This window comes from Colossoma macropomum, unplaced genomic scaffold (genome assembly GCF_904425465.1).
Source record: "Colossoma macropomum unplaced genomic scaffold, Colossoma_macropomum, whole genome shotgun sequence".
NCBI classification, from domain to species: Eukaryota; Metazoa; Chordata; class Actinopteri; order Characiformes; family Serrasalmidae; genus Colossoma; species Colossoma macropomum.
In genome coordinates this window covers 21,226,571-21,241,114 of record NW_023494804.1, presented here as the reverse complement: position 1 = coordinate 21,241,114, position 14,544 = coordinate 21,226,571, and the positions used below count along the sequence as shown (strand labels likewise).

At 38.2% G+C, this 14,544-nt stretch overlaps 1 protein-coding gene across 3 annotated transcripts in view; it reads right to left on the bottom strand.

The window, feature by feature from the left end:
• Positions 1-7,540: 7,540 nt before the first annotated feature.
• Positions 7,541-14,544, bottom strand: part of sh2d3ca (SH2 domain containing 3Ca) — a 77,556-nt gene continuing 70,552 nt past the window's right edge. For all 3 annotated transcript variants that reach the window (XM_036595177.1, XM_036595178.1, XM_036595179.1), the window contains 5 exons: positions 14,197-14,312; positions 10,511-10,682; positions 9,373-9,484; positions 8,955-9,161; positions 7,541-7,998 (listed from right to left, as the gene is read on the bottom strand). In XM_036595177.1, the coding sequence (XP_036451070.1) occupies positions 7,823-7,998; positions 8,955-9,161; positions 9,373-9,484; positions 10,511-10,682; positions 14,197-14,312 (783 nt within the window). In that variant the 3' untranslated portion in view covers positions 7,541-7,822. The remainder of the gene's footprint in view (positions 7,999-8,954; positions 9,162-9,372; positions 9,485-10,510; positions 10,683-14,196; positions 14,313-14,544) is intronic.

The window sequence follows — 14,544 nt, the reverse complement described above, 5'->3', positions numbered from 1 at the left end:
AAGGGGCCAGCGAGAGTCACACGAGGGGCCACTATAGATTGACATCCAGGGGAAGTAAGCGGCAAACTGAAATAGTGTTTTTGTTTATATTTGAATTTTTGTGTAGGCAATGACGTATAACAGGGTATATGTAGTTCGAAGTACAGAGCATAAACCTAGAACTGTATGGACATTCCTATAAAATAGATGGATGTGCATATTAGCCTGTTGGGATATTAGCCTGTAACATATTTGGAACTAGGCTGGAGAGAAAAGATGGTATGGTGTCGTCTCTTGTTACCTTGATGTGCATAAGAGTTATATGATATTCTCAATACACTCTCCAAAACATTGTTCAAAATTAAATGCATATCATGAGCCACAATGCATAACTGCCATTCAGAATATAAATAAAAGGGAATTACACCAATTTTTCAAAATTTCTGCATAATTCAATCGTTTAGATATAAACAAAGTCATTCAGCGTGGTTTAAGGTAAAATGCATTCTAGAGAAACTTACAGACTCAGATTTCTTTTTCAATTGTGGAGATAGGAGCCACGTGTCACAATGTCTACAATAAATGGACATTTTTTCAAATGATCCAAAATCACCAGTGAATCTACACGTTGTCTGAGTTTTTGCTTTTAATGTTGATGATGGTGAAATAGTGGTAAATCTAAAAAACATTTTGGAGATATTTTGCATTCGAATGCCCTGCATGCACTTCTTTGCCATGAATGCATTAAATAAACAAGTTTTAGGCCAAAACCTTCTCAAAACTATCATAAAACAATATCTCAGGCCTCAAGCAGCATATTCATAACCATTTTGTGTAACATCTTTCTGTGAGGGAGCTTTTAAAAACATGAGATTTCTGGTTCCTATTGTGAGTTTTTGTGACTTGGTAAGGTTCTGTAGAATGGAGCAAATCAAACCACTCTAAATAACTGTTAATAACATCTAAATGATTTAATTTTGTAGAAATTTTGAAAACTCAGTGGAATTCCCCTTTAACAACTTAGACATCAAGATGTGCTCTCTGTTGTTTGACACTAACAGAGGCTGTGTGACACTTGCATGCTAATGAATGATACAGCAGATTTCTGCTGAAAAGGCTGAGATAACGACATACAGCGGGGAATTTTAATAGCACTTGCATGCACTTCATAATCCTACAGATCACAAAAATGGAAAAGCTGATTTGCTCCTAATGTGCAATTTCCAAACATGCACAGTGCATACTGTAGTGCATGGCTGAGAAAAATAGCAGCGTAATGTCTGAGATGTTTCCAGATGTTTGGCTTTGGCATGGCTTTGGCAGACATGTATCAGTGTGTCTGATCCTGATGTTTTCTTTGAGAACTAATTATCATATAAAAATAGCAATGCTGAGTGTTTCAGCATACATTATAGTAACAAATTTCTATAAAATGGAATATATTTTCGATGCTGAAAGGATGTGTGTTGTGCTGGTGTTCTCAGAACAATGGACTGTCCACCACAGAGTCCAGACCTCAACATCAGTTAATGTGTTAGGGAGTACTTGGACCGTGAGAAGCAGTAAATGCAACCAACTTCTAAGACTGAACTGATTTCTTGTAAATAACTTGTACATAATGTACATAATAGCTACATCATGAAATTATATATGTGCATATATGTGTCCATTATGTATCAGTTATGTACATTACATACAAGTTGGAATAATGTTCTTACTTAGATTACAGTTGGTATTTTCCTTCTTCCTTAATTACCATTTTTGAAATGTAATATATGCATGCTAGTAATGAATGGCCTCACAAATTTCACCTTTTTGTGCACAACAACATTTCGAGCTGTATCATGACTGCTACCAGGATACTGCCTTGTGATTCCTTGGTATCGACTCAGAAGGAAAACTGTAGTGATCAGTGACTGAACTCATCCCGTGACCTGCTGAACACGATGACATGTGACAGACAGCTCTGCTGTGTCTTTTTTTCCCCCCTCATCTTGGCTGACGGACCCCGGTCTGTGCCTCTGTGCCCCTGTGTGCCATTCTCTAGAGCTCATACAGTGTACTGGTGTGCCCACTCTGCCAGTGGTGCCAGGAGGCCCTGTCTCTGGCTGGCACACAGCTGCCTGGATGCACAGCTGTGAGAGAAATGAGGCATTCTGTTCTACACACACACACACACACACACACACACACACACACACACACACACACACACGCACTGAGATTGCATCATGGTCTTGCTGCTCCACTCCCCCACCCCAGCCACCATCTTGACTCTGTGAAGTCACAACAGCCTGACACTCAATTCAGGATGCCAGCGCGCATGTTCAGTGCTGAGGTGCTTTCGACAAGAACATGCACACATTTGTGTATTAAAAGAAGTGCAGAGGAACACACTAGCAATGTAGCTCTGCATATATATACGTATGTATGTGTGTATATAAATTCATATATATATATATATATATATATGAATTTCATCCACACTTGTGTGCCTTGCTTGTTTACATGTTAGACATACATGTATCATACAGATAAATGAGAGTTATACGAGTTCAATCCAAGTTCAGTGTCTTTTGGGCAAACGTGACATCTGCCCCATTACACAGTAACTATCCTGATGGCGTGGGGAGGGCCTGTAAGGGACCCCTGTGGACTTTTAAAAAGTCGTATGTAAAAGTTTGAACGCACCCAGAGAAATTATTCTGTTGATTTTGTTAGTGAAAATAAGTATAGACCCTCTGCAGCGAGCAAACCTACATATGGTATTTCTTCTAATTTTAGTGCAAAATTTCAGTGCCTATCAAAGCTGCTGGTTCCCATAAGAATTTTTCCATTTTTGGGTGGAAAATAGAATTACACTAAGCTTGCTGACAGACGTATATCACTTGTTGAGTCATTCAGTATCTGTCTACTGAAACCCGCATTACAAACCTGACATTGCTACCTGAACAAAGGTTCTTGCTGACACAAGAAATAGTATTAGAGTTCATGCCAAATAAATAAAATATACATACTTTTTCAGCAGGGAATTGTGTTATTTAAGTTGCTTGGGCAGTAGTAGGCTACAGTTTGAGTAGCTTATATTAGTATAGTATAGGGTTTAATTGTAGACTTACTTTCATGTAACAAACGTCAGTTCGTTTGCTTGAAGCTTGCATATCTTATTGATATGCATTACATTTGTGGCAAACCCAACAAAACCTTCACAACCTGCAACATGATATATTCATTATTTATCATTTAAAAATCTAAAATACGTACTCTATTGTAAACATTTAGGCTAACGTTAGATGCTAATAGGTGGAATGGCATAACTTGAAAGTACCAGCTTCTTTGGGACATAATATTGAACAAGCAAATTCCATTGTAATTGGTATTGACTGAAAGTCATTTGTATATGGGGGCAGCCTATTTTTTGTGGCCCATACAATCCTAGTTACAGGACTGAAACAGAATTGTTGAGGTCACCGAAATGGCTTTATGTAATCATTCAACCCCATCTGTTTAGAAAGATTAATCCAATGTATTAAAACTTGTGACTACATCAAGCAGCAAGTGAAATGTGAAGCATTCATGTAAGGTCAAGAGCAGGAAGTAAGACAATGGTTGCTCCCATCCTTGTAGGCTAAGGAAGCTGACTGAAGCCTCAGGGTCACTCAACAGTTAGATGTTAGAACCACCTACTGGTTGAAGTGAGGAACTACAGTCAACAAGTAGGTTCATATAAAGTACCCTCAATATTCCAGTTGAGAAACCTTCTAATTTATGGATCAGCTCTGATGCTCTATTACTGCATATAAAAATCAACATTAATAGCATTTTGAGTTTGAGAAGGTGTGAAAGGAGAAATGGGGAGAAAAGTAAGATTAAAGACAAACAAGCTTACTGTATTTTATTTCCTGGAAAAAAGATTGAAAAACATATGACATACTCATATGTACAGCACATAAGAAAGAAGATGCAACCACAGCAACCTAAACCTGTTATCCACCAGAGTCCAGCCACTATTTACATCATACAATAAGCACACATCAATCCGTCTGTACAAGAAAAAGAGAGTCCGAGCAGACATTACAGTCCCAGACCAGCAGGCGTTATTTAAAAACAAACAGTCCAAATGTCTCAGGCCTCTTGTTTTTGCTTGCTATGCAGAGCCCTCTGCTGGCTTGGAGTGGAATTGCATATGGAGCATCTCCAATCCTCAAAACTTCCAGATCTCCACAGCGCTAATTGCTTTTAACGTGTGTGTGCCTCTATAAAAATACCTGAAATAGTGCCTCCAGTAATCAGTTTTCCCTGGTAATGATCTTTGACAGGCTGCCTGTAAATAGTGGCAGCCTGCATATGAGAGCTACTGGTTCCCATGAGAAATAAATAAATTTTTTTCATCATTTTTGGGTGGGAAATAGAATTACACTAAGCTTGCCGTCAGAGGTATATCACTTTGAGTTGTGTCATTCAGTATCTGTCTACTGAAACCTGCATTACAAACTTGACATTGGTACCTGAACAAAGGTTCTTGTTGACGCTGGAAATAGTATTGGAGTTCAAGCCAAATAAATAAAAAGAAAAAGAAAAATAAGGTTAACAGTACTGGTACTGCTCACCAAACTACAGCATGAAGACTGTCACCCAAAAAGGTCCCACATTTACTGTATGGTCATTTGGGGTCAGTGCTAAATCACATTGGCCTACATATAAAACTTAAATTAAATGGGTGGGCGTTTTAAAGGGAAACTCCACCAATTTTCTGCAAGTTTTGTATAATTCAGTCATTGAGATGTAAACAAGGTCATTCAGAGTGGTTTGATGTGAAATTGTTCATTGTAGAGAAACTTACTAACTCAGATTTCTTTACAGTGGTAGTGATAGGAACCAGGGGTCCCCATGACTACAACACAAATATACCTATTTTATTTACTATCCAAAAAGGAACCAGTGAACCTTCATGTATTCTGAGATTTTGTATGTAATGTTGATGACAATAAAATAGTGGTAAAACTGAACCAAAAAGCTTTCTTTCACCTTGTAACACAGTGCATGTAGCTCTCTGCCAAGAATGTATTTTTTAAAATGTAGATTTTAAGCAAAAACCTATGTAAAAAAAATGCATATATATGCATATTTATAACCATTTCATGTAATAAATATTCTGTGATGAAGCTTTTAGAGACATTAAAGTCCTCAGATGTCTGGTCCTATCACCACCCCTGTAAACAATTCTGTACATTTCCCTAGAATTAAACATTTGACACCAAACCACTCTGAATGACTTTGTTTACATCTTAATGATTTCACTATACAGAAATTTTGACAACTTAGTGGTATTCCCCTTTAAAGGAAACGTCTAAAATATAAAGCAAATGGATTTTATCCAGACTGACACTGTGTTATACACATTCAGATTCATGAATGTCAACTTATGTCAGCAAATCATTGAAGTTTTCTTTGCCACACATACAGTAAAATATCATGGAGTTTGCCCACTCTCTCTCTCTCTCTTGTCTCTCTCTCTCTCTCTCTCTCACACACACACACTCTCATGCACACACAGAATTAAGTAAATAAAGCATGATCTAACATACATATTCAGTCCAAAAAAAGCATGTAATGTCCAAAATGCACATCAAATCCAAACTACTCACAGCTTTTCTCCTGTCTTCACTCTCAGTAAAGCCATCACAGAATTAAAGGGGCAATGTGTAGCACTTCAGTGTGATTTTTTGACTATCAATGCACTCTTCAGAATGGTTCTCCAAGGGTTCTTTAGTAAAGAATGGTTTTATATAGAACCATGAATGCTCAGAGAACCCTTTGCATGATTAAAGGGTTCTCTGCATCATTAAACTGAGTGTTCATGGCTCTTTATAGAACCATTTTCTTTACTAAAGAAACCTTGAAGAACCCTCATTTTTAGGTGTGTGGCTCTTTGCTGGTCACATAAGCTAGCTAACAGGAACCAAGATCTTTAGCTCCAAAAAGAAACCCACACTCTTAAAAATAAAGCCACCATAAAAGGGTTCTTTGGTTCTAAAACGAAGCCTTTGGTTCACCAAATCAGTGGTTCTCAATCTGCTCCTCAAGGACCCCAGACGGTTCTTATTTTTGCTCTCTCCTCATGTGTCGAGAGTTGGGATTGAGCAAAGATGTGTGTTCGAGAACCTCTGCCCTGAAGAACTTTCTTTAAAGGACCTCACCTGTGAATGAGATGTGTGAGTCTGACTTTGCATATAATGTAAAAGTTATAGACCCATATCATAAAAAAAAACAAAACTGTCCTTATCATGTAAAACGAAACTAGGCTGCAAACAGCTGCCTGCTTTGACTTTACTGTTTTATGAGGTCATGAAAACCAAAGCAGTTTCATACATTCAGCCTACAGCAATTTAGCCTCACATATTTAGGAGTATTTCAGCCTGGACTGCTTTCTGAATGAGGCACAATGCAGGGCAGCCAATCAGAACAGAGGTTATTTACATATATCAGTCTTAAAGGCATAGCAACAAAAACAGCCTGTTTAATGTTAAGGGATAAAGAACGGTTGAAATATGATTGTGTAAAATGAATTACATTTGTCAATGATACACTAATAAACATTGAGTGTGTTTACATGCACTTAATAATCCGATAACTGCAGAAAATTAGATTTTGTAAGTAATCCGATCAGCGCATTTACATGCCTTCAGTAATCAGATAATGTAAAACCCCAGGTCTACATGAATCTGGCACTAATCAGATTTTTGCATTTCATCCATCTAGAAGATGAAGCATATTTAAATCCTTCTTCAAGCATGTAGTTGGTTTCAGCATCACTCTAAAAGTGTTTTGCTGCCATCTCGCAGCACCGCTGCTTGCTTATTTCCGATACCACCGTCTGTTTTGCGCTTGCACAGGACTGAGAAATCTGAAAGGAATCAGAATAAAAGTTTACATGCACTGAGAAATCTGATTACTAAGATAAAATCCAGCCCTTTTATCGGATTTCTTAATAGGATTTCTAGACCTTACTCTGATCTAAGAATGATGAGTATGTTGTTACATGACCATTTGAATAATCAGATAACTGCAGAAATCAGATTGTGATCGGATTATTGAGGGAATGTAAACGCACCCAAAGATAATACATATAAATAATAACAATAATAATAAAGTATGAGAAAAATGTAGGATATGGGCCCTTCACATGACTTTCTTAAAACTGCTCATGCAATCCAAGAACCAAAGAGGAAGGTTTATTTTTAAAGGTGTGCTTCCACATTAATACACCACTGTGTTCCTACTGCAGCATTACTTCACTGATTTTTGATCAAACTGTCACACAGGTTGCTACACACTGCCCTTTAAATGCAGAAATGAAAATAGAAACATAATCATTATAAAACATAAAAAAGTAAGACTTTTTTTCTTGTCTAGCAAGTGTCTGTTTGGGTTATTGAGATTTGGCAACATACATTCAAACATTTGATACGTGAGCGAGTGTCCTAGCTCGGAACAGTGACGGTGTGATGACCATGCAGTCTGAAATCACACAAAATCTTGAAGATGGTTGAAGCACTTGTTTTTTTTTCCTCATCCTCCTCTTTCCTGAAGTGAGAGAAGGTGATTTGGCTTCAGACTTTTAAAAAAATGCACTCCAGCTGTAGTTCTCAGCTGTCCTGTGGGGGGGCAGGGTGCAGTCATGCCTGGATAAAGTCCGCCCTCTTTTGTGCCTTTTAGTTTTTTTGGGATTTAACGTGAACCTCCTGTGTCTCCGTCCTCCCCTGTGTCCTTATAATGGTCTCTCCCAGGTTTGGGGTAACAGTGAGGTGATGGATCGTACCATACATGGATGGGGGGGGTGCTATAACTCGCTGTGGCGTACAGGAGGCTCCAGCTTGTGAGAGAGGGCTGTGAGGACTTTGTCAAACTTCTCGTAGCGCTCGGCCTGGCTGCCCTCCGAGCCTCTGCTGCCCCAGAGCAGCCTCATCTGGAACTCGGTACAGAAAATCTCTAGCACCTCTTCCCTCTCCTGGAAGTCTGTATACATGAGAAACAGAGATTTCAGAGTGATGTGGACTGGGCCTACAAAACTCACTGTCACTGAGCACAGTTGCCAGCAAAGTCACCATAGCTGTGCTAAGGTACGCACTGTGCTTAAAGATGGTTCTTTGGAGTGATGCTTTTGGTTCGCCAAAAGAACACTTTTTTAAAGACAATATATGTAAATAAATGTGTGAGTGTGGAGTTTAAAGAACCTCCATGTAATGTAAAGTTTCTATACCAGTAAAAGAGCTCATATAATGGAAGCTAAATAAAAGTGTTTGATGTAGTATGTGTACAATACTGCTTATTCCTCATGTTATACAGCTGTATGCAAATGTTTTGGCATCCCGGTACACTTTGTTAATGTCCTGAGTGAAAATAAATTAACACATCCGCTTTACTGTTAGAAATAAAGGTTCTGTGCAGGTACATTTTTCATTCATCAAGGTATAAACAATGTAAATGTGCCCTTGAAAGTACAACAGTGGTTTTAAGGTCCAATTGTGTACCTTAAATAAGTTTTTCCAGGTGAAAAGTACATATTTGTACATAACCTGATTTAGAACAGAACAATAAAATGAAAAGCCTGGAGACGAGACGGGGTGTGGAGTCAATACAGCTTAGAAAATATGATTTATATCAATTATGGTACAGTTATGTTCCCTGACTAAAGGTACTGAGATGTACCCTTGTAAGTGTACAGAGAACACTGCACATTTTATTGCACAATTACTGTTTATTTTCTGAATTTAACATATTTGATATAGACAATATATATAAAATATGGCCTGTGTGAAAGATATGGCATGCTTTGTATGGTGTGTTTTATTTTTTTCCAATATGTTTAGCAAATACATAGAAATTGTACACTAACATTTTCAGAAAAATGCATTTTTTAAGCTTATTCCCTGTGGGGGAAACTTATTTTCACGTATGAATATTACACGTACCCTGTAGCTTGCTCTCAGCGTTGGTGCGGTACAGGCCCCCATGGTGTGCAATGCTGCGTGCGGCTTCTAGGTGGCTCATGACCACATCCACTCCACACTCAGAGCTCTCCCAGGGCTCAAGCCCCTCCCCCACGGCCACACCCCTCTCCAGCAGAGACAGCAATGGAACAACATGGGGGAAACAGGTACTGGACAGGACAGAACTCTCTGCCACACACATACAAAACACATACAAACACATACAAAACCAGATCGTTAGAGTTACCCTAAAGGAACTGCCATTGTCCAAAAATGCTAATGTTGCTGATTATTGTTTAGCACTATGCCATTTACATTCTGCTATTGATGGCTTTGAGTTCATTATTAGCCATGCTTGCCTGTGTTTGACCATGCCTTTACTGTAAGTGACCGTCCTCACCTTTTCCTTCATTCATGGCTTTCATGAAGGGTTTGAGCTTCTTCTCGTACAGTATGGCTCCCTCTGTGTGTCTCTGTCTCAGCGTCATCCACGTTTGCTCCAGCCGTGCGATCTGAAAAACCCAGCACACAAAACAATCAGACATCCAGGGAATCATACTAGAGACACTTCTAATGAAGTACACTCTTAAAAAGATGGTTCTTGAAGAGTTCCTTAGTAAAGACATAAGTTCTATATAGAACGCTTTCATGCTTTAATTGTTCTTTGCATGGTGAAAACATTGTTCAGATTGATGTGTTGTATATTGTTCTATATAGAAGCTTTATAAAAAAGGGTTCTATATAGCACCCAAAAAGGTTCTTCTATTGTGACAATGTCAGGCTTGTTACAATTGAAGAACTCTTTTTGGTGCTATATAGAACCTTTTTCATTAAGCTTCTAAATAGAACCATCTAGAATACATTCTCTATCAATCTGAAGAAAGCTTTCATGATGCAAAGAACCATTTAATCATGCAAAGGGTTCTTTGAGTGTTCAGGGTTCTATATAGAGCCATTTTCTTTACTAAAGAACCCTAGAAGAACCATCATTTTTATGTGTAGAAACACAAAAGCCATTTACAAAATTGTGCCTTATTCACTACACACTCATAAAAAGATGGTTCTTCAGGGGTGCTTTAGTAAAGACAGTGGTTCTATATAGAACCATGAGCACTTAAAGAACCATTCGCACGATTAATTGGTTCTTTGCATGGTGAAATTGTTCTTTAGATTGATGGAGAATATGTTGCATATGGTTCTGTACAGAACCTTTTTGAAAAATGGTTCTATTTAACACCAAAAACGGTTAAAAGGTTATAAGCTTTTTAAAAAGGTTCTATACAGAACCATCTTTTTAAGAGTGTATATAAAGTGCCATTTTAGGAGGCAAGCAGTTTGCAGTGGTGTCCAAGAACACAATGGCAAGTATCTAAAGCCCTCTTACAAGCCTACAAAGCACTGCATGGGTAGATGTACCCCAGCAGATAGTGAGTGCGTTTCCATGCCCTCAATAATCCGATCATTATCAGATTTCTGCAGTTATCTGCTTATTCAAATGCTCACGTTAACAGAATACTCTGATTTCTTAGATCTCTCACCTGTGGTAATTCTAGGGCCCTCATGATGGCAGCAAAGCCAAACATGTTTCCCATGGTGCTCTTGAGCTCGGCAGCCAGTTGGATGGTTTTATACAGCAGGGCGGCTCTCTCTTCTGTACTCCCCGTACAGCCCAGCAGGTCAACGGCCATCATTATTGACATGGTGTAAAACCTGCAGAAAGAAAGGAATATTATGTATAAACATCCTGTGATGGTGTAAACTGTGTTGTTGTGGTTTGTTGTTGTCATGTGATTGTCTGTGAAAGTCTCCCCATCCAAAGTAGCCACTGTGATGCAGAACTAACTTCAGAGAAACTTGGCAATAAAGTGAATCATACTCTATCATATTGTGTCATATTGTATCGTATCTATGTATCTTCACTGTCCAAACAAAACTTCTATCTGCAAAATGACAACTTTCTTAGGAGAAGGAGAAAATGTCCTCCATTTTTAATGTAAGCTCATATAATTGGCAGCTGGCATTAAATGACGGAGATTAATTTGACAGTGACAATACTAAAGGTGGAAGAAAATATCAATACAGTATTATATAGAACAGTACTGATACGCAGAGGCCAAAGTATTGATATTTTATTTTATTTTATTAACTTTTTTGAATATCTATGAAGCCCATCAATAGACCAATGCTGGGGTTCTCAATCCCAATCCTGGCGACCCCACATCATCTAGCACACCTGATTCGACACATTATCTAATTAACAGGCTCCTAACAGATCTAATTAACAAATTCGTTAAGAACATCGGGTCGCCAGCACAGTGACGCCCCCAGAAATGTTTTATAGGGGTGAGCAGATGGGGCCACTGAAAATCTTGTTGTGAATTTCAAGAACTCTAATTTGCTGTTGTAGTATATAGACTAGTTGAGAATTATGCCAATTTGAGAGTTAAGGGGTTGCAAACTGATACACTGTTTCCTTATTTTACAGTTAATGGTACTAATTATCTGATGTACAAGGGCTGCCACAATTGCCCAAAAATAATGTTCGATTATTTCTTCTGGTTCAAACTAATATTCCAGTAACAATTTTTGCCCATTTTGTCTCTAATAGGGCAAACCAATACAACAAGAGTGTTGTATTGTTCCCCCTCAAATTCACATTCCTCTTCATGAATCAAGTCCCCAGGAGCCACATTCACTGAGAAGAAATCGGTGTCAAACAACACTGCAGTTAAAGAAAGTAAAAAAGTTTCAAGAAAGGTGTAAATCTTCACAAGACAGACAGCTGCAGTAATGCTGCTTTTTTCACAATCAAGTGTTAATTTTCATAATCAAATGTCTGTTTTTTTTACTATTCAAAAACATAACTGAATTTAGAACATTCATTGACAGCCCTACTGCTTAAAGTAGCCTAATATATCAGATAGAAGCATATTTTGCAGCATTTTATGCATATGCGACTCACTGGGGGGCCACTGCAGGGGCCAGTGATTGTATCAAGTTGGCTGTGGCCCCTCTTGGCCCCCCTTGACAGTGCTATTGCACCAAAACTGACACTGGGACTAAAAGTTTACCAAAATACATTTCTGTCTTAATCCACAAGATGGTGTTATTTCTTTCAGTTGAGTCCAAGGCTCATGTTAGTGGAGTGATCGTTCAGAACAGTTAGACTGAATTACACTTTCACCCCCCCAACATGGGAGAATGGGCTAGTATACCAATGGGGTTCAGGCTGGAATCAAAAGCTCCACTATAATATACTCATTAAAGTGATTGGGAGAATCCCCTAACAATACATTCACCAAACACTGTAAACTGCTCTGAATAATAGCATTGGTTAGGATGTAAGGACTATAAGGACAAAGCTTGTTAATGTTCACAGATATCTGCTAAATATGTACATGTAAGGACAGTTTATGTAAAAGGTATTTTGTCTACTTCATCTACTTTCCATTAAAAAAACAAGAACACAGAGTGTTATTAATGTGAGGCACTGCTCTTATTAAGCATCACAAACAATTTGACTGCTCATAGAGAGTCTTCAGCCTGCTAAACTTGAGTGAGTCACAAGCCATTTCCATGAGGTGCTTCACATTTGAAAAGATTTTCTTTTGGAGCAATAATTCACAGTAACCCACAAAATATCGCAAGATGTCAAATCACAATACTTAGAATGCCAAAAATCAGGTCGCAGTAGAATTATATTGTGGCTTAAGTATCGCATTGTTGGACCTGTAGCGGTGCATACAAATGTATATTTATATATGTATGTAGAAAGGAGGGAGATGAAAAAAAGAAACAGCATGAAGAAAGTTCACTCTAGAATCCTAAATAAATCCATACTCCTGCACTTCTAATTGCTCCTCTTTAGCCAGAGGAAATGTTAGCAGGTGTCCAGCAGAACGCTAGTGAGCTAAATGCTAAAGTGGCACAGATGGCCATCAGGTCAGTTCACAGCAGTACATCTAAGACGTTCTCTGGCTAAAGAAGTTGAAGAAGCCTGCAGAGGGACAGAACGTCCAGAAATAAAGTGATTTTACTGTGTACAAGAGTGTGTTAATTACATAAGTCAAAATAAGTTAACACACCCCCTACAGACAACACACTTCTGCACACTTCAATGCACAATTACTCTGCTTATTTATTAGCTTAATTTAACATCCTGGAGAAAAAAAAACATTATGACATATTATATATTTTGTTTTTTTCCAACATGTTAAACTCAGCAAATAAACAGAAATTGTCATATTTCAGTTTGATTTAGAAAATCAACAATACAGGTAATCTGATTGGCATGTTCAGTGTTTTGCACACAATTGTAAACATAGTATATTTGCCAAGGTTTCTGAGAGCTTATGAAGGTGACTATATATAAAAAATCAGTTTGTGTGCATGTGAATCTGTTTCCATATATGCTTGTGGGTGAGTGTGTGTATACATCTATAGAAGTGTTCAAAAGTTTAGAATCACTCGGCATATTAACAATTGCTGATATTTCATTCTGTTTTAAATTATACAGTGTATTTTAAATGGTTTTATTGAATATTTAAAGTATTTATGGAACAGCAAGAAGTTAAGTAGTTTCACATTAACACAATTCTTGCCAAAAGAAGCAAATTTATTTGCTTAATTAGCTTATTTAGAACTAGAAAAGCAACAAAACATCATTTGACCGTCGGTGACCAAACATTTGCACAAATCTGTATGTGTATCTCTGTGTGTGTTTGTAGATGAGGCTTGTGTTTGTGAATATGGCATCACCGTCTCGCTGTCTAAGAATGCTAAAGTTGCTAAAGCATGTTAAAAGAATACACCAGTACTTTTCAGCTAAGTCTCTTGTTGCATTTGTAGCGTATGGTTGATTACTATGGACAATAATTTGATTTCCATACACTTGGAAAGGAACAGAAAACTGACTGACTAAAATATATGTATAATAGAAGGTAAAGGTATTTCAGCACCTGCCAAATGGGATATATTATAAACGTGTTTTGAGTTAGCAGCATTTCACTTCTTTTGTAAGTACAGGGAAATGTGCCAAATGTATTTTCTATGGTAATCGACCATATGCTACAGAGGCAGCAGACAGAGACTTGGTTGAAAAACGCTTAGTATTCCTTTAATGCTAACACTGACAGTACTGTATGCACATGCATGCCTCTCTGTATGGGTTCGAATGCATGTGATTGTGCATCTGTGAGCGTGCATGTACGTGTGTTTGTTTCACCTCTCGAGCAGATCCAGTCTCAGCTGATGGCCATGTGGCAGAGTCAGCAACTCCAGCCCCGAGCCCACTCCCATCATCCTCTGCATCTCCTTGGTAACGCCCAGTATCCTAGCAACCTGCAGATGGCCACATGGTTAGCGGAGAAATATTTCCCCTCTCGCTTTCTTTTCAAATGTATTCACACTCAGGACTAAAGACATTTAATTAGTCCTTAATTCAGGCCTTATCAAATAATGACAGTGTTAAATGGTGAATTGGATGGAGCGGGAGCGTGGATTCTTTCTGAGCGCAGCGGAGATGTTAATTGGACCAGACTGAACATCTGTAAGCCTGCTGAAGACTGAGGTA